At 33.0% G+C, this 21,265-nt stretch overlaps 1 protein-coding gene across 2 annotated transcripts in view; it reads left to right on the plus strand.

Annotated features, from left to right (window-relative positions):
• The window catches only part of KCNT2 (potassium sodium-activated channel subfamily T member 2), a 359,762-nt gene that overhangs the window by 329,907 nt on the left and 8,590 nt on the right, over positions 1-21,265 (plus strand). For both annotated transcript variants that reach the window (XM_049634538.1, XM_049634537.1), the window contains 2 exons: positions 4,262-4,562; positions 20,118-20,202. In XM_049634538.1, the coding sequence (XP_049490495.1) occupies positions 4,262-4,562; positions 20,118-20,202 (386 nt within the window). The remainder of the gene's footprint in view (positions 1-4,261; positions 4,563-20,117; positions 20,203-21,265) is intronic.

Genomic DNA, 21,265 nt, shown 5'->3' on the forward strand with positions numbered 1-21,265 from the left:
TTGTGAAAAAATATTTGTAGCCTTTTTAAAAGCCATATTAAGTTTGATCAATATTTGGAAAATAATATAATTTTTAAAAATAATAATGTTTTAAATTTATATGAAAACTGTTGATTAGCCATATGAATTTTTCATTTCCTTATTGAACTACATAAATATGTTCCCAGAAGCATTTCATAAAAAATATGTGTTAGTCCATTCAAGTTGTTATAGTAAATTACCACAGGCTCTGGGTAGCGTATACACAACAGAAATTGATTGTTCACAGCTCAGGAGGCTGGAAGTGGGAGGGTGGTAACATGGTCTGGTGAAGGCCCCCTTCTGATCACAGACATCTCATTGGCTAATCCCAGGGCAGAAGAGGCTAAGGATCTCTCTGAGGTCTTTTTACTAAAGGCAGTAATCCGATTCATGAGGGCTCAACACTTACAATCTAATCATCTTCTGAAGACTTCACTTACTAATACCATCACTTTTGGGGCTTAAGATTTTAACAAAGAAACTTTGAGGGGATACAACATTCAGATCAGACCATAGCAATAGCAATATGAAAATGTCTTTTTTCATTCTTGTAAACATTAGTATTAAATCTTGATTTTCATGTTAGTAATTATGTTAGTCTTCTGATAGTAAAAGTACAAAAATCTCACACCAGAGTCCTCCCATTATTCCTAGAAATAATAAAGAATAAGTTCTAGAAGCAGTGCAGAGCAATAAATCTCCCCTTCCACTTAAATACTTGTTCTCTTCTTCAGATTCACAAAACTTTAACCAAGGAATCTTTACACCCAAGGAATCTTTGTTTACAACACCTTGATTTCTTGTAAAATACAGCCACTGATAGAGAAAACTACATCAGAAATATGAGTCATTCCTGTCTTTTTCATACCCATTTCTCACTTTTATATAACCCTTCATAATTATTTCTTCCTCTTGTCTCCCTTTTACTGTCTTTTCATACCAGATCATGAACCATAATATTAACTAATATTTAGTGAGTATTTTCTGAGACAGGCACTATATTGTGCACTTTTCAAGTATTATCTCTTAGGTCTCAGAAAAACACTGTGGACAAAGTAAAACTATAATTACCACTTTTCATATAGGGAAATGGGCGTGATCTTAGAGAGTTTAAATTACATAACCACGAATGCAGAGCTGGTAAATGGTGAAACATGTATTTAAACCCAGGTCTATCTGATGGCAGTGGTCTTGCTTTTAAGCAGTCTGTCACTCTGACTCTAAATTCAGGAAAAAGTCCTACGATCAAGGCACTTCTTCGTCTCCCAGCACCACACTGTTTCCACTAGATTATGGTGTGTCATGTTAAAAACACAATAGAGGTAATCCAGATGATGAGATGGCAGCAAGAAAGTATATCTATAAATGGACTTAAACTTTTTTTTAACATTTATTTATTTTTGAGAGACAGAGACAGAACATGAGTGGGGAAGGGGCAGAGAGAGAGGGAGACACAGAATCCGAAGTAGGCTCCAGGCTCTGAGCTGTCAGCCCAGAGCTCAACGCGAACCTAAACCCATGAACTATGAGATCATGAGTTGAGCCAAAGTCAGATTAACTGACTGAGCAACCCAGGCGCCCCTAAATGGACCTTTTTAAAAAGCACACAGGTGTACACACACATATTTGCTACCCAGGAATAGAAAAACTAATGTTTATTTCCAGTGTAATTGTTATTGTCAATAATTATTCTAACTAGGATGTGTTATTATTATTATATGTAGAAAATTATAGTTGGCACATATTTTTTTTACATTGATGTGTTATAGGAATTTGCACAACATTTCAATGAGGTAGAAGATGGTTATTATTATTCTCGTTTTACATAGTGGTTAAAGCAGATTTGTTGTAGGAACAAAGCTAGGAAATATCCAAAATATCATTCAAACTTGTGATCTTAATACATAAAATTCAGTGTACTTTTCATTATGTCATATTGGAAATATGGAGAAAAACCTGCAAATTTCAAACACACAAGGAATAATCTATGTGTTGTCAGGTTCAAATTTCTTAAAATTAATCTTCAAATCCTTCAAATTCCTTTTTTCTGTACTTAAAGTGAAATATACAAAGAAATGATACTTATTTTATTGAATAATTGACAAAAAGGCCTTGTGATCCCTATGGATTTTCTTTATAAATCATGCCATTCCTTTCTTACGAAAATTCAAAACAATGATGAACAGGGTATTCAGTAATTTTAGCTTATACATACGTAGGCTTCAGTTCATGTTTTAGATGTTTGCTTGATACATTCCCTGGTATATATAACTAAGAAAAATCATTTGCAAAGACAGATAGGGTTTCACCCTCTACTTGAATTATGGGACTGGCAAGGTTACTATTTCCACACATTTGTAGGAAATCAAACTATTACTCACAGGGACTTTTGACTAGAAAGATCACTTCAAATAAATTTAAGATTAACAAAACCCTGCAAGCCAAAATGTCTAAATCTGTATGTTTTCATTTTTGCTACAAAGTACATATAAACTGAATCTACTGAACAAAGATTGGTATTATTTAATGATGGTAGATATTACTCAAGGGCTTATGTACTTTACTTCCACAGAAGAGGGTTTACAGTATATTATCAAGTAGGTGAGACTAGAGGAAGTTAAGACTCATAAAGGTATCCATGATTGCAAAACCAGGCAGCATCCAAATTTTATTACTTCCAATTTAAATTCTGTGTCTCAAATAAGTTTTCTAAAAACACTAAAATAAAATTTTCTCTTGTGGAGATTTGAAAGTTAAAACAAATTATTTTTAATATCGCTCACTGTTTTGAAACAGAAATGTGGATGAATATTTAAATTTTTTCATTGAATTTAAGTGTGAGGTAATGTCATAGCTTGCCACTAGGAATTGTATGGAAGGCATTGACTGAGACTTGATAACTTACATTCACTTTTAAAGGGTTTTATTGGATCTACCTCCTGACCTTACTTAAATTGGTCATTTAAACGGTATTACTTTGAAACCCAGCAAAACATGAATGATAGAGCTAAAGTTCAAACTTCCATGCATAGAAGGGAAACACAGTTAGCAGATTCATGAGTATTGCCCTTATGTACAGTACGATTTAGGAAACTGTTCATTTGCATATGCATCCTTTTAGAAGGTAAGACCTTCAGCTTTGATCCATGTTGCATTTCGTTTAAATTCCTGGTATGAAAAGCAACATTTTGAAACAGGAAGCTTTTATTTATTAAGGGCCTACAATCAAAGGAAAGCTTCTTACTTTAAAATCAGATTTAGTAGTAAAAAAGTAAATCAAAATACACTTTCTGAGTTTGTTTATTGTTTTTGCTTCCAATGGAGAATAGCCTGATTTAAATTTTATTTATGATTCTGGAGTACATTTGTGAAATATTAATATTTACAACAGATTTTCACTTAGAATACTGAGAACAGTTCCTGAAATACGTTTTAATATTTTAATCAGAAAAAGGTTTATGTCATGAATAGTTAATGCATGAACTAATTAAAAAGTGGTTTTGTTTTCTTCTGGGTCATGTGAGTAAATTAAAAAAAAAAAAACACACTTTACAAAGTTCATTCCAATGCCATTTTGAGAAAGAGCAATAATTTAAAAATCTTTTAAAATATTATGAATTCCAAAAGTAAAACAACGTGCATTATATTTATTTAAATTTCATGTGAAATGCCTGTAGTAGATTTGGAAAAGTTCATTATATTGACTTTATTTGAATAAAATTTTAAAATATTTTTTTGTGGGGTGCCTGGGTTGCTCAGTCGGTTGGGTGACCAACTTCGGCTCAGGTCATGATCTCACGGTTCATGAGTTCGACCCCTGTGTTGGGCTCTGTGCTGACAGCTCAGAGCCTGGAGCCTGCTTTGGATCTGTGTCTCCCTCTCTCTCTGCCCCTCCCCTGCTCGTGCTCTGTCTGTCTCTGTCTCTCAAAAAATAAATAAATGTTAAAAAAATTTTTTAAAAATAATATTTTTTTTGTTTGTGTCTCCAAACAACTCTATGCTAGTAGGGTTATATTGCAGATGTAAAGATATCTGGTTCATATATAAGTTCAAAAAAAATATTCTCAAATAATATTTTTGGTGGTAACAAAATGGACTCAATGATCACGATTTTGCTCTTTCTGGGGAAAGTCTCCTGAGGTATATAATTATACCAAGATATTAGCAAAAGATACCAGCATACCTCCAGGTTACAATTATCCCTAAAATATCTAATTATCCATATCCATTTCCTTTACAGTCTCAAATATCTATCAGTGTAGAAGAGTGGGAAGACACCAAAGACTGCAAAGAACAAGGTCATCACCGAAGCAACCACCGCAACTCAACATCCAGCGACCAGTCAGACCATCCCTTGCTGCGGAGAAAGAGCATGCAGTGGGCCCGAAGACTGAGCAGAAAAGGTCCAAAACACTCTGGTAAAACAGCTGAGAAAATAACCCAGCAGCGACTGAACCTCTACAGGAGGTCAGAAAGACAAGAGCTTGCTGAACTTGTGAATAATAGAATGAAACACTTGGGTCTTTCTACAGCGGGATATGGTATGCTCTTTAAAAGTATTGTGTGATATGGACTTGTGATTTCTTGCCATGGTTGTTGTGTAGCTGGTTCACATTTAGTAAGTTAAGAATCACATTTTTGTTTCACAGGCCAATTTGAAATAACTACTGGCATATATCTAATATAGAAAATTATGATGACAGCCAAAGTAAATGCAAAAAATGTTAAGTATTTGCATAGTTCTTTAGGCACTCTGCTGAACCTGTTACATAAATTATCTTAATTTTATTTTTCACCAAAACTCTTCCATTTTAGAGACAAGGAAACTTAGTCAATAACTTGCTAATTAGCTTGTTAATAGCGTGGCTGAGATTTGTAACCCGTTCTGTCATGTTCTTACACATGCACACGGCGTGCACATGCACACACACACACACCACATCTTATTCTAGGATCTGGGATAAAATGAATTTGAGGCATGGGCAAGCAACTAAATGTAGCAGTCACAGATGAACTGAAATGTCTCTATAAAATTTGTTTAGTTTCTTGTGGTCCAGGAACAAAAGTCTCCAAAAGCTTTAATTTGAAGCTCAAACAGTACTTGATATATAGTATAGATCTGTATCAATAATTATTATTTCCTATGTTGATCTGTGACTGCAGTATAGATCAAAATGCACAGCTGAAATAAAAAACAAAGATAATTTAAAAATACATTGTTTACTAGCCTATGAATTTTATTAAAAAAAATTGTCACACTTCAGAGTAAAGCCAAATGATAAATAAAATGGTGTTGTTATAAATATAACTTGGGTAAATCAGAAGCTAAGATAATGTAAGTATTATGTAGGTTAAGGATAAAACGGAATGCACTCTGTATTTGCCCCCAAAGTCTCAACTTGAAACAGTGTACGTAGGGAGAAAGTTTAGTTGTTGAATTAGTTAGAGTTTAAAAGAAGTTAGCCTGTGTTTCTCTAAACATATTTACTGAGTACCAACTCTGTGCCAGGAACTATGCTAGGTGCTTTATGTGTATTTTTCATTACTCTTCATAACCCTGATTGAATAGGTGTCCCGTTTTACCCTAAGAATTTGAAGCTCAGAGCTTAAAGACCTTGCTCAAGGACATACAGTTGAAATGTATTGGAGTCAGGATTCCATATGTAATTGAAACAATTATTTTTTACTTAAGTGTAGTACAGACTCATCCGTGACCAATAATTTTAATATAATCATACAAGGTCTTACATTAAGAAATAAATTAGAAGAAAAATTTATCTTCTTTTTAAAATTTATATGAATAGCTCTTTGCTAATTTGATGACACTAAGTATGATTGTATTTCGTATAGAACTATAGTCCTATATTTGTGTGTACTTTTGTTAGTTATTATTCAGCTACTCTTTCTTTTTTTGGAAAGTTCTAGTAAATGATTGTTCATCCAAGTTCCAGCTGTGTTTCATGAACATTATAACCCAAGGCTGGTCCTGTAAGCAGTGTGGCAGATAACAGTTTGACTCTAAGAGACACAAAAATGCATGAACTGGCTGCATGGGAGAATCATCAGGGAACATATTATGTTTTTGCTAATGAAACTTCTATCAGGTACCTTGCATTTAGTTATTATCTGTGTTGTGTTTTTTTTATATAAATTTGTTAATTTAATTCTCACACTAACTCTTACAGAAAGGAAGAATGGATATTGTCCACCTTCTTTTTTTTTTTTTTTTTTTGCTTTCTTTTCCTTTTTATTTCTTCTTCTCTCTGTCCATTTTAACCATCTATCCATCCATAGATCCATCAATCCTTTCTAAAGCCATGTGTTGGACACCTTTAACAGCATAAAGATTATGAAAATAGGACTTGAGATTTAATACATCATGGACTTACTAGACTTCTCCATGTGTTCCTAACTCATAATAATTCATCCATGCAACAGATATTATTGGTCTGTACTGGGAATAGACTAATGACCTGTTGAGATAGGACTTCTGCATTTATTAGACTTATATTTTAGAAGCCAATAGATTTATCAGATTATTTAACTCCTCCAAGCCATTTTTTTTAATCAGTGAAATGGAAATAATAATACCCATCTCATAAGTGTCTTGTGAGGAACAAATGGGATAATCAGTAATGTCCTTAGCTCAGAACTGGCATTCAATTAATACCACAAATCTTCCATATATCTATTTAAGTACTGTATGTATATCTGTGTTTTATACATAAAAGGAGTAAGTTGTGGTTTTTTTACCCACCTCAAAAAACAAAACAAAATAAAAACAAAAACAAAAACAAATTTTGCACCCTCAGAGGCAATATTGCCTCCATTGAGGATGTATGCTTTGAAGCAGTTATTATTTTGCATGTTTGCCTTCCTTCCTTGAGAGAAAGGGAATGTCTTACTCACCTTTTCATCTTTGTATCCCCAACATATTACACATTTCCTGACACATAGGAACCCAGTAACTGCACATTGAATGCGTGAACAAATGGAATGCCTACAGGTGAGAAAACAGGGTCTCAAATATAAATGATTTCCTAGCCTACTAGACACTCAAGTCAGTACTTTAAGACTTTTGACTCTATGTCTATTTATGTTTCCACTATACCACATGTTCTTTGTACATATTGTCAGTATTTTATGGTGATTTACAGTTGAAAAACATTTTTACATACTTAAAAAAATGCATGATGATTAATTTAACCACAAGTTATAATCTGCTTTTTTTCTGAGTTAGGTCTGGCGTGCTCTAAAAGAATGAATAGATTACTTTTGACCTGTTGGATATGAAACATAAAGGAGAGGGAAATGGAAGAGTCAAAAGATGACTTCTGAGGGTTCTTATTTGAACATTAAGTGTATGGTGGTGACATTCACTGAGCTTAGAAAAAGAAGACAAATATGTTGGGGTAAAGATAACTAAGTTTAACTCAGTGCCTAAAAGACTTCCAGTAGGTGATGCTGTAAAAGAAGCTGAATTTCTGCTATTGGGTGTCAGAAAAAGAAATGAGATCTTTTGTAGACTTGAGACTGTATATGCTGATAGAGCATTTGGATTTTAATTAAAGTCATAGGAGTAGATGAAATAACCTCTGATGAAGGGCTGTAAGAGAACTTTGGAAAAAACTTGTATTTTTCAGAAATGTTAAGGGAAGGAATATTTTTTAAAACCAAGAGACTGAAATGTCATAACTGAATTGCCCAAAAGATGTGCCATATTACAGTAGTATGCTATCAGTTTATTACATGGTTTATCATGACACTGATCCTTTATACTTTCAGAAAGCCCTGTGGGACCTGGGGTGGTTAGAGGCACTCCTCAGGCTGGTTACTTCCAGCCATAAGCAGTTTTGTCTGTTATCCCAATGTGAGTGCAAATATCATTTCTTTTGTGTTCTATGATGTGAAAAATGTTGGGAAGCATTGGGCAGAGAAATAGGAAGCAATATTAAGAATGCCAAAGAGTATTGGTGAGTATAGTGATAAGTCATTGATGGACCGTGGTGAAAGTTGTATCAGTTAAGTGGCATGTGTACAAGTCAAATTTGAGTAGCTTGAGGAACGATGTGAGGTAAGGATTTGAATATAGTGGATATAAATATATTAGGGACCCCAAGGTATTGAAAATATAATCTATCTCATTGTTCCACCATCTATTGCTTCTATTGCCAAAATCATATTACAGTAAAAGATGAATGTGGGAACTCTGATTCTTTTGTCCACATTCCATCCAGCAGGTAAGAAGGAGATACCAGAGAACAAAGAGTGGTCTTTTCAGTTAAAACATATTATCAAATAATTACACACACCATTTCTATTATGTCCATTGGAAAAGAATATGTCTTATTTTTGATGGCCCAAACCTAACATTAAAGAAAACGAGAAGAAAGACTATTTAGAGACAACTATCTGTCTGCCACAGTAGATATTTTTTAAGAATTTTCATTGTGAAGGAAAGGTGAGAATACGGAGCTAACTGCATGGGAAAGTGGTGAGGGAAGAGAGACTGTTTTGAAGATCAGGGAGATGGGAGCATGTTTATTAAGATTGAGCCATTAGTGAAGAAGTTGGAAATACAGGAAAAAGATCATAGTTGGAACACTTAGCTTAGATATTTGGAAATGAGCTTAGATATTTCAAAATATTTGTTTTAAATGCAGTAAATTTGTAAGTATTTTGACAGGAAGGTGAGTAACATTTTATGTGATGCTACATAGTATACATTACGTGGCCAATATTATTTTCTAAATCTAAAAATTCAATTCTGGAGCACATCTGACCCTATGGATTTGGGAGATGGAATTTGAGGACCTGTATATTTTGGGAAAATAGCTGAAGTGAAAAATCACAAATTCTGCTTGCTTTCCATTGAATTTTGGGGGGAAATTTCAATATAATTTTTAAAACTTCACCTCAAGGTTCATGGCATTGTATACTAGCTAGCCATGTGTTTTTAGGCCAAGTTACTATCTTCCTGAAAATCATGTTTTTTTAACCATCAAACAAGGATAATAAAGCTTTCCTAAAGGGATGTGGTATAAAATAATAAAATGTATGTGCAAAAAAATAATCTGTAAACTATACAGCAAATATGAATAATTATAATTTTATGTTCATAACTAGCCTTATTCTTCAACAATATATTTAGAATGGCTCTCACACTCACAAAAAATTATTCTTTCCAACTATTGACAGATTCTTGATGATTAGCCACCGAATGGCACACACTATTAAGTATAAATTGGCAAGCAAGTCTTCCTAGTGTGACTGCTCCTACAGGTGCTAGCCGGTTTTGACATGGATTGTTGTAAGTTTCGTACTGTTACTAAAAGATGAAACCCCAAGGGAGGAAAAAAAAGAAATTCTTTTCAGTAACAAAGAGATAAATACTAGTTAGACACTGGCTTTTATTACATCTACCAGAAAGTCTTAGTTTCCTTCTAAAGTAAATTTATAATTGCCCCAAATAATGAACAGATTAGACAAAATATTGTTTTAATAGCCAATTTAGAGACTCAATTGTTAATTATTCTCCTTCTTATGGGAAAGAAATAAGCAAAATTAATAAAAAAAGGATCGTTATTCCCACCCAAGTTACAATAGACGAGGTGGTGGTAGAAGGAGGAGGAGCAGTACTAAGAGGAAGAGTAGTAGTAATAATAGCAATCATGAATTTCTCATACTCTTTTATAAATCAACGATCATTTTTATATAAGCTTTTAACAAAAAATTTCCCAAAATCTTAATCCAAAAATCAGGTACCTAATTTAGTACAAAATTATTTACAAATTTATCCTAAAAAAATTACCAAGAAAGGAAAAAGCTCCATAGATAGATATTTCTTATGGAATGTTTTGCAACATTTAGTACTTAGGAGGAATAATGTTAGTATCTGAAGTCACTGTAACAACTTCATCAACACTTTAGTATTTCAAAAGAAATTGATACTAAATTTTTATTGTTTTTGAAATATATTATTTAACTTTTTCCAATACAAATGAATACAATAATATTGATATGTACAGTCAATATGTTCCTGGTATAGATTCCCAGAATATGGATGATTTTATGTTACTCTGTATTTCCAGAACTGATTCATTCTCATGAAGAGTCAGTCAGAAATAGAAGAATACATAGATGTGCTTGTTTTATGTTAATCTCATTGTACATACAGAATATTAATAGAAAAATATCAAACTCAATGCTTTTCTTAATAGATAAAGTAATGAAGCTTTCAAAGGGCATAATTGATGAGGTGATAATGATTTCTGGTAAATGAAAATATTTGAGCAATGAACTTTTCATATATCCCTAAATTGAAACTATACAGTTTTTCTTCATGGAGTTGTAACATGTCCTTCTCAGGACATTAATTTTTCAATAATATCAATATTTTTACATAATTTAACACTGCAGTCAACTTAATTGCACTTAAGTATACATATATTTTATCATTATGACTAGAAATTCAAATGCTGTGTTTTATGTGTGTGTAAGAAAAATGTGGCCAATATGACTAGTGGCCAATTTGAATAAACGAAATATTGTTTACAATTAAGAAAAACAGTCGGTTGAATGAACTTTTTACTCAGCATATTATTGACAGAGCAAAGAATGGCCACCTGAAAGCATTAAAACAACAAAAAGAAACTTCCAATTATGATGACCATTTATGCTGTCAATTTAAATAACTAGAAAAAATATAAATCAATAGCGTGCAGACACTTGAACAAAAGAAATCATAACTCCGTTTCCTGAAAAAAGAGAATCAGATGGACCCAAGAGATGGAGATGGACCCAAAATAAAATATATATGCATTTATATGACCTTTTCCAGTAGAAAAATCAGTCAACAGAAACAGATCCAGAAAAGCATAAATACTAAAGTAGTTTTTACAGTATCGTTTATATGTTCAACATTGTAGAGGAAAACAGAAGTATGATAAGGAAAGAAACTGAAGATTAAAAGAGACCATACTGAATTTCCTAGAGGTCAGAATTTATGATGCAGTATTAAAAATGAGATGTATGCTGAGTGGCATTAACATCAGAATATTGCAGAGGAAAATATCAATGAACATAAAGCCAAAGCAATAGACTATCCAAAATGCAGACTAGAGAGAGAGAGAGAGAGAGAGAGAGAGAGAGAGAGAAACTTGAAAAAATAGAATGTTACTTATGGTGCGACAGTATCGTGTAGTCATGTAATTGGTGTCTCAGAAGGAAAGAAGGGAATGGATATTTGAAGAAATAATGACCAAAATTTTTCCAAAGTTGATGAAAACTATTCAAGATCTGAAGTTCAATGAAGCTTGAGCAGTATAACAAATACAATAATGCCAAGACACGGTGTACAAAATTGCTGAAAGCCAATGATAGAAGACTTCAAAAGGAGCCTGAGGAAAAAGACATTTTATAAATGAAGAACAAATACACTTGAATCTTGAACAACACAGGTTTGAACTGTGCAGGTCTACTTATACATATATTGTGTTCAGTATACACATACAGTACTGTAAATTTATTTTTCTTATGATTTTCTTCAAAACATTTTTTCTCTAGCTTACTTTATTTCAAGAGTACAGTATATAATACCTATAACATACACATGTGTTAAGTGCCTTTATTTATTGGTTAGGCTTTTAGTCAATAGTAGGTTATCAGTAGTGAAGTTTGGGGGCAGTCATAGGTTACAAGCAGATTTTCTACTACATAGGGGGCTTGCAACCCTAACTCTTGCATTGTTCAAGGGTCAACTGTACAAGGATGACAGCAGACTTCTTGACAGAAACTTTGCAAGCCAAGACACAATAGAGAAACATCACTGGAGTACTGAAAAAAAAAATAGTGTACCTAAAACTTTAAATACAGTAAAAATATATTTGTAAAATAAAAGCAAATAAAGACTACTGTAGACAAACAAAAGCTGAGAGACTTTGTCAACAACAGATCTTCACAATGAAAATAAATGTTAAAGGAAGTTCTTAAGACAGAAGAGAATTGATGCCAGGTGAAAATTTAGATCTAAAAAGAAATGGTAGGAGTGCCTGGCTGGCTCAGTCAGAAGAAAATGTGCCTCTTGATCTTGGGGTTGTAGGGTCGTAGATTCAAGCCCCATATTGGGCATAGAGATTACTAAAAAAATAAACTTTTTTTTAAAAGAAAGATAAAAATAAATGGTAACTATGGGAAAATATGAAATATATGTTTTACCTCATAAATTTTGTGTAAGGACAATGTACTATTTATAACAAACATTTTAAGGTTTATAGATTATATACAAGCAAACACGTATGGCAATAATAACTCAGATAATAGGAAGGGAGAAATATAACGTAGTCAGATTGTTATACTACATATGAAGTGGTATGTTATTTAAGCATAGCTACTGAGAAGTTAAAGCTGTACATTGTAAACCCTAGAGAAAGAAACAGCAAAGTACAGTACACCAGTGTTTGTTAAAAAAAAAGAAAAGAAAAAAGAAAGAAAGAAAAAGAGAAAAGAAAAAAGAAAAAGAAAGAAAAAAACAACCATCCTTGCTTGTTTGTATATTATCTATGACTACTTTTACTTTACAGTGTAAAAAGTTTAATAAATAAAACAGAGATCGTATAGCCTGAAAAGCCTGAAATATTTACTATCTAGCCCTTTACACGAAAACATTTGCCAAACTATGACCAGGAGAAAATAAAAATAATGAAATCAAAGAGATGTAACTAACAACCAATAGTGCAAATGAATTGGAATGATTATAAGAAGAAATTTTTAAAATCTTAAAAACACAACTAGGAAGAAGGTAAATTAAATCTAATTATATTGATATTTATATTAAATATAAATGAACTAAACATTTCAGTTAAAAAGCAGAAGTCATCAGATTAGATAAAAAAAGGCAGGGTCCAACTGTGTATTGTCTAAGAAATGCACCTAAAATTTAAAGAAACAAATAGGTTAAAAGTAAAAGCATAAAAAAATATATTTCTTGCAATCATAAATCCAAAGAAAATTGAGTGGCTATATAAATATTAAAGTAGATCCATGCCATACCATGGATGCTTGACATTATGCAAACGTTATGCAAAGAGGGGAAAAGCCATGCAGAAACACACTGCAGACGTCTAGAAAAGTGATTGTTTTTAGAAATAAGTGATTGCTAAGGGTTGGGGGAGTGAGAGGAACAACCGACAGCAAAGGGCAGGAGGGAGCTTTTTGGCATTATGGAAATGTTCTCTATCATAATTATGGTAGAGCTTGCATTACTGTATGTATTTGTCTAGACTCCTCGTGCACTTGGAATTAGTGAATTTCATTTTTTGTTTAACAGCAAGTGTATGAGATAAAAGAACAGCAGTGATTATCCTAAGATAACTTAAAGAATGTTTAAAATCATATAAGAAGTTTAAAGTAAATTTAGTGTTACAAGTAAACCTATAACTACAGATGTGTGACCTCTATTCTGAAGACTGTATTTACATACTATACTGCTTCTCAGAAAATTGCTAAAAAGGTCTATGAAGGAAAGGACTTGGCCTATCTTTTCATTGCTCTGTCCTCTGATTTAGAATTGTAACTGGTCTAATCATAACCAGTTAACATTATTAAATGACTAAATTGAAGAACAAAATAATACATGTATGACAAATTATGATTATCAACTATCACAAAAGTGCCTCCTATAAGTCATATGGAAATAATACAGGACAGCTGCAAAATTGGAAACGTTATTTTTAGGTTGTGCAGATATTATGTTCAATACATTTTCTTCAGCCTCAGATATTGTTTCAGGTGAAGTATCTTTAAATTTAAAGCAGTGTGGTCAATTGTTAAAATGAAGAAAAAATACATAGTCTTTCCAAAATCTTTTAGATTTTCTGTGGTATATTTATTCTACTTTTTAAGACTATCAACTAGAGTCATAGTTTTAAATTTAGAAGTACTTCACCTGAAAACATACCTAACACATTTGAAAATGTAATTAATGTTCTACTTAAAAATAAGTGTACCTATACTCCTGACTTTGCAGACAACCTGTATCATTTTGACTGACATCACTTAATATAAAATATCTGCCGTCAGAGTATTTTGAAAGAAACGAGCATTTATTGAGCAGCTCCCATTCACCAGGGACACAAAATTACTCTGAATTACTCAGTACTTGGTGGGGGTGGGAGAAGGGCACATGCAGTGGAGAAAGCATTTTAACAAAACAAAACTGGGCTTTACACCATTGAAAAAATATGTTCTTACAAGTATTATTCACTTTTACTTCCATTATTTTTGTTTTTGAATACTCTATCAATTTCAAAAATAATGATAAAATAGGGTTTTGTGTTTTGGTCTTTTAATATTTATAAAAGATAATAGATTTTAAAAGGTTAGGAAACATTGCATACTGTATTTTAAAAGGAATATTGAGCCTAAAGTAATTAGTTTTGTGTCTGAAGCTAGTAAGTGATGGAGTGGCTCATGGCAGAGTTGGAACTGAACAATTTCTGAAACTTGGCTTTAGATCATGCTGCTTATTTTACTAATTATTTCATCTGATCTTCATTTCTTAGTGGTTTATATGAAGGGAGGTTACAAAAGTCCTGATTTTTATCTTATGTATCATAAAATAGTTCTAAATTATTGGAAGGTAATGAAAATTGCTTAAAATAGAGGTAATTAAACAGAAAGATTCTTTTATCCTTATCTCTAACCTTTTTTTCCCCTTAGACTGGTAAGTTCAGTAAATTTGACAAAAGAGTTGTACTCATAAGCATAGCTTGGTATTAAACTAAAACAGATGAGCAAATTAAGTCAGCATTATAAAACTCGCCAGTTTTATAGTTGAATAACACATAATATGCTTAGAAGTGTAGAGGTGGGAAAAATGAAATCATCACTGGGTTATGCTACTACTGATTATTTGGATTATTGGACTATGTAGAAGAAATAAGCACTGTGCAACTGAGAGTATTTTCCTCAATGAGGTTTCTTGCAGTGACTGAAGAAAAACATACCCTCACTCTGATACATCAATTTCTTTGTCTTTGCTTTTTTCATCAGCATCCATATATGCTGTTGTATCTCTCCCATCTAGGACCATCTCAGTCTCTCCTTCCCTCCCTTATGCCTCCCATGTTTCCTACCCCTACTCTGTCCCCACTTTTTCAGGCTCGCTATCCCCACTCTTTCAGGCTCGCTAGCTATCGTTTCCTCCCTTCTTTCAAATTTCCTTCATTTCCATTGCCCCCAGGATACCATCATCTTTCACCTGGGCTTCTGCACTGTGTATCTACTCTTCTTGAGACCAGACTTGAGGCCCTAACGTCCATTTCCCACAAAGCAGCCAAGGAACATAATATAGTCAATAGGAAATTAGATCATACCACTAAATCTTCCACCCTAATAGCCCTTCTTGGTTTCCCATTGCTTTTAGAATAAAATTCGAGCTTCTGATGAACATCTATAAAGCCCTACGGGATCTGGTCCTAGCTTGACTTTTCAACATTGACCCCAGTTAATCTCCTTCTTGCTCACTTCAATCCAGGGCCTGTTTTCTGCAATTTAAACTCAACCATCTCAGTCTTTCCCATTGCTGTTCTCTTTGGACACTTTTTCCCCCCTGTATTTGTATGCTAACACCTTCATACTGCAATATCTATACAGTTATTGTTTATAGGTTATGAAATGATTTTGCCTGCACAATAATAATAGGAAACCTTTATGTAGCACTTAATATAAATCAGACACTGATTCTAAGAACTAAACATTTATATTAATATATGAATTTTACATTATATTAGTTATTCATTTATAATTTAATTCTAACATTAACCTAGGAGATAATACTATTTTTCGCCTCCCTTTTACAGGTGAGGAAATTGAGCACAAAAGATTAGAAGAAATTAAGTAATTTGCCTAAGGAGGCCTTAGCATGAGTAATTGAGAAAACTGGATTTCTGTCTTTCTCTTTTTAATTTTTATTTATTTTGAGAGACAGAGCACACAAGCAGGGGAGGAGCAAGAGAGAGAGGGAGACACAGAATCTGAAGCAGGCTCCAGGCTCAGAGCTGTCAGCACAGAGCCCAACACAGGGCTTGAACTCATGAGCTATGAGATCATGACCTTGAGCCCAAGTCAGACGCTCAACAGACTGAGCCACCTAGGTGGTCCGAGAAAGCTGGATTTCAACAGAGGCACTCTGGTTTTAGAATCTCTGTTCTTAACTGAGTCTCTTGATTTAAAATGTCTCTTTAGGGGAGCCTGGGTGGCTCAGTCTGTTAAGTGTCTGAATTTGGCTCAGGTCATGATCTTGCAGTTGGGGAGTTCCAGCCCGCATTGGGCTCTATGCTGACAGCTGAGAACCTGGAACCTGCTTCAGATTCTGTGTTTCCTTCTCTCTCAGCCCTTCCATCCCCCCGCCCCCCGCCTCTCACTCTGTCTCTCTCTCTCTCTCAAAAATAAACATTAAAAAAATAATAAAAAAAAATAAATAATAAAATGTCTCTTTAATTATATAACACATAATGGATATGCTTTTGGAAATATTTAATGAAACGTACACAAATTATGTAGGATTTCAATTTCTTTCTGATCAAATTTCGTTCTCCTTATTTAAAAGTATTCTTAAAATACTTTAACAAGAAATATTTTGTAAGAGCAACAGGAGTATAAATCCATTTCCTCTCTAATGTGATCTATTTACTTGAAACACTCTAAGCAGAATATTTGCTATATGAAGATTGTGACTGAATAATTGCATATGCTAATTAATACAGCAAATTAAGTTTCTTGGTAAATACTACTGGAAATTTTAAAATATCTTTTAAATTTTTCAATATTCTAGTACATTTATTTTAAATTTTTGCAGGATAATTTTTCATTTATGATAATTTTATCAATGATGAAATAATTTCAATAAAACGATGCAAATGTAGAGTGATTTTTATTTTCTCAGGGTCAGATATTAGTTATCAGGAACACGCTGAATGTTCTCACAACAGATTTTCTTAGCAGATATTTTTCTGATAGGACATGGAATATTGATTCTGGTTCATGAAACATTTTAAAAAGCAAATTTATTAATTCACTAAATTTGTTGTAGTTTTGGTAAAGAGCCTTATTTAATCCACTGTGACTTTGCCACTACCAAAGAGGATGATTATAATAGGATCTTAAAGATCTAGGAGACCTACCACAGTTTCCCCATCAGAATTCAGAAATAACAAAAGAATAAATATAAGGAATGACCAATAGAGACAATAATTCCAGACTTGCAGCTGAAAAACTAGACCATTGAATGTGGTTTTGATATGTGGCCACAACAGGCTTTTAAAACCTTGCTTCCTAATTCTTAACCACAGAGTCACAAAGGGAAGGAGAATGAACTGCAGGACTTCCCAAAAAAGCAGCGTGACAGAGAAAAAGCAGACCAGAATTAACTCTACAGCAAGGCAGACATGAAAGAGAAAGAGAGAGTGGCTTTGAACTCAGCAACTTCTTTTAACTTCTTTTAACCTAACACTGAGGAGAAGTCAGCAAGGGGTGGATGAGGAAAGAAACCAGGAATGATGAGCTCTGATTGTGTTACCCATGCATGTCTTGATATAAATCATATGGGATTATGGAATTGAGCACATTAGCAAAACATTTCCTTTGATTTCTGGAGTGCATGGAAAAATGAAAATCTTCAAAATGATAAATAAGACTACTTGAGCAGAAAAAAATTAACACAATAGTTGTATCTATTGCTATAAAGTTCTCAGCTATCTACACAGTTTTTTCACTTATAACAGGCAAACCAAGTCACCAATATATCTTGACTTCATTCCAGGTGTTAAATGAGTACAACATTATTTTAATAGTCAACGAGAGAGGTTGGGGATTAACATGGACTGAGAAGTTATTTGTTAAAATTGTTTTACCTCTAATGCCATTGTTCAATAATATTCATTGTTTATATGAGAAATTTAATTAATGCCACTGTTTTACATAAGAAATTGAGTTAGACATAACCAAATAAGATGGAGATTTTCTGGTAGGCTGGTTACATTGTAGAGCATCATGTTTCAGTCTCCAGAATGTACTATCAGTATGTTCCTTTGTATAGCACCTGGGGAAATTCAGACAAAAGGAAAGTTTCTCAAAAAGCATAGATAAATCAAAATTGCTTTTTATATAGAAAAAGGATCTCTGTCATCTCCTACCAGTACAAGATGTTTTGAATTGGAATTATACCTAATTTGAAATAAGCTCAACATCATATATTCATTGGATTTCCAAGCTCCAACTGGTTGAGTTAGCCATCTACCTGTAGGTATAATTGACAGGTTTGGCAAATAAAAAATACAGGATTCCCAGTTAAATTTGAATTTCAGGTAACAAATAAATGTTTTAGCATAAATATATCACAAACAATATTTGGGACACGTGTGTCAAAAAATTATTAGTTTTTATCTGAAATTCAGATTTCACCAAGCAGTCTCTATTTGGCCTGACAATCCTATCCCTATGCCAGGATACAATTACTTGTGTCCACCCCAGAGACATGCAACCAAACATGTTCTTTTTTAAATATAAATGTTATGATTTTATTATTATAATGGTTTTATTGGCAAACTTATGGTGAGTTCGATTACATTGCAGTTTATTGTCCTTGTAAGATAAAGATGTTCATTTATAGACTTTAAAAGTAGGGCACATCTGCATATCAACTTGAACTATCATAACCAAAAATATTATTAAATTTTGCTCATTAGAGTGATAGGCTTCTAGTTAGAGGAATACAGTGGTAGACATTATTTTTTAAAAAATGATACATATTTTCCAGTGCAGGAAATTATTAGAGTCAAATATGTTGGCCTAAAAAAGACCTTTACTTGACGCATTTGAATATTGATATATCTCCATTGGTATGAAATACATTCTTAGAGTTTGGATCAAAATGCAAAACTTAGTACTTTTGTTCAGGAACCAAGCTTATCTGCAGCTGAAGTGGCTAGAAAGATATTGTGGCTCTAGAGAAGGATTTTGAGCAGTATCCTCACAGCCTAAAAATACTACCTTTGGGAGGATTGATGTTTACTGAAGTATGTGTCCACATGGCTTTACATTTACATCTTATCATAGCTTTGGCAGCTAAGAAATTGAGATCTCAAAGCTGTTTTATTTTTAAGTGCCCAATATAATGCAAATTAGCTCTCCAAACTTGAAGGCTGACAATGTCTTCAGAGTGAATTGAAAAAAAATGAAAGAACGTAGCCTTTTATTTTAAAAATACATATTGTTTTAGAAGAAAAACAAATAATTTAGCAGTACACTTTCCTTGAAACTTAGTTAATTCTACAAGAATCTTTATATTTTGCAAAAACATATCAGGTATATCTTATAACAAAGTCAAACATATTTAGAACCTTCAACCTTTTTAGATACATTTCTATTGTGTTTTCTTTTTTTTTAATGTTCATTTGTTTACTTAGAATGTGAGAGCGGGGAGAGGGGCAGAGAGAGAGGGAGAGAGAAAATCCCAAGCAGGCTCTGCATTGTCATCGCAGAGCCCCTGACATGGTGCGCTGTCTCAAGAACCATGAGATCATAACCTGAGCCAAAATCAAGTGTTGGATGAACACTTAACTGAATGAGCCACCCAGGCACCCCTCTGTTGTGTTTTCTAAACAGAATGTCATCAGATGATTTTTCACAGAATTACCCATATGAATGTTCATATCTGGGATGGCTACCTATAACCACAATTAGTTTTTATAATGAATAAGACATAATAAGCTAATAAACATTTTGTCTAACTATTTCTTTAATAGAAAGACTTTCAGTGTAATAGCTTAAAGAGGGTAGAATATAACTGTAGTTGTTCTGAACAGAATTAGATACTTTATTTTTATCACCTGTTGGAACAAAAAATGAGTACCTGTCAGATATTTCCAATGACAGTAATTTGAAAATAGTCAAAGTTATGTACACAATCATGCTGTGGGCAGAACTATAGCAAGCTCTCGTTGACAGCTATATGGTTTGAAGATTAGATGCTCTACAGTAATTCCTGTAATTTTCTGTCAGTAGTATAACAAACTTGGCATTTATTTATCTTCTAGATGAAATGAATGATCATCAAAGTACCCTCTCCTACATCCTGATTAACCCGTCTCCAGATACCAGGCTAGAGCTGAATGATGTTGTGTAAGTTGATCTCATATCTCACATAAGGCATTTATTTTTAGAAAACCAGTTAATTTATTTATTTTTATATTTTTGTTTTCACCATTATAGTCCCTTATTTCTTGTGTCATAAATGCTTAGAAACTCCAAGCCTAATTTTTGTGTTCAATAAACAAATGTATTTCATGTATTTCTATGTATTCTATGTATTATGTATTTTCTATACTATAAAAAAACATTGTAGAATGTAGAGGCATAAAAGAAGGAAAGAGCAGAAGAATTCTGTATTCTGTGAGCTCCTATATATTTGGAGAAATAAGAGAAAATATGTGGAATAATAAGAGAACAGCTTAGAGGGAAACTTGATATACCCCACACTATCTCCTCAATATCTTAGAGTTTCCAAAAGCTCTGAGTAATATAAGTCAAAAGACTTATTAAGAAAAGGTCTATGGTAGTAACTTGATTAATCAAAAACTCTGTATTATGCGTGTACAATTGCATTAGTGTTTCCTTAAAAGTGCAATAGAGATTAGATGTTTTTCCTGACTTCAAAGTGCTTACATTCTAATTAACAAAACTGCAACTTAAACATAAAAAATTTAATAGCAATATATACTATGGCTTTGTTACTAATGAATTAAGCATCCACTGAGTGTGACAGTGTTTTTCTCATTTCAAAGAGGAAAACTTACTGTGAATTACAGTGATTACAGAGGATATAAGGACTTGAACTAGACTTTGAAAGGTAGATAAGATTTGTGTAGTTGGAAAGCACAGGACATTCCAGAACAGGGAAATGGATAGAGAAAATGCACTACATGGGGATTGCATAATATGCTTCATTTGGCAACCCTACAGAGTCCAGTTTGACCAGAGTAAAAAAACTTTGTATTATTAGCATCTCTGTTGTTAATTAAACCTAATATTGGAAACATACATTAAACCTGACTCTGGAAGGACTTTAGGTGAAAAATATGGAGTTTAAACTCAGTTTAAACCTTACAGGCAAGGAACAGTGCTTAATATATGAACAAGAAAGTAGCAAGATTTTAGAAAGGCATTTTGACAGTTCATGGTGTCA

The sequence above is a fragment of the Panthera uncia genome, chromosome F1 (assembly GCF_023721935.1).
Source record: "Panthera uncia isolate 11264 chromosome F1, Puncia_PCG_1.0, whole genome shotgun sequence".
NCBI classification, from domain to species: Eukaryota; Metazoa; Chordata; class Mammalia; order Carnivora; family Felidae; genus Panthera; species Panthera uncia.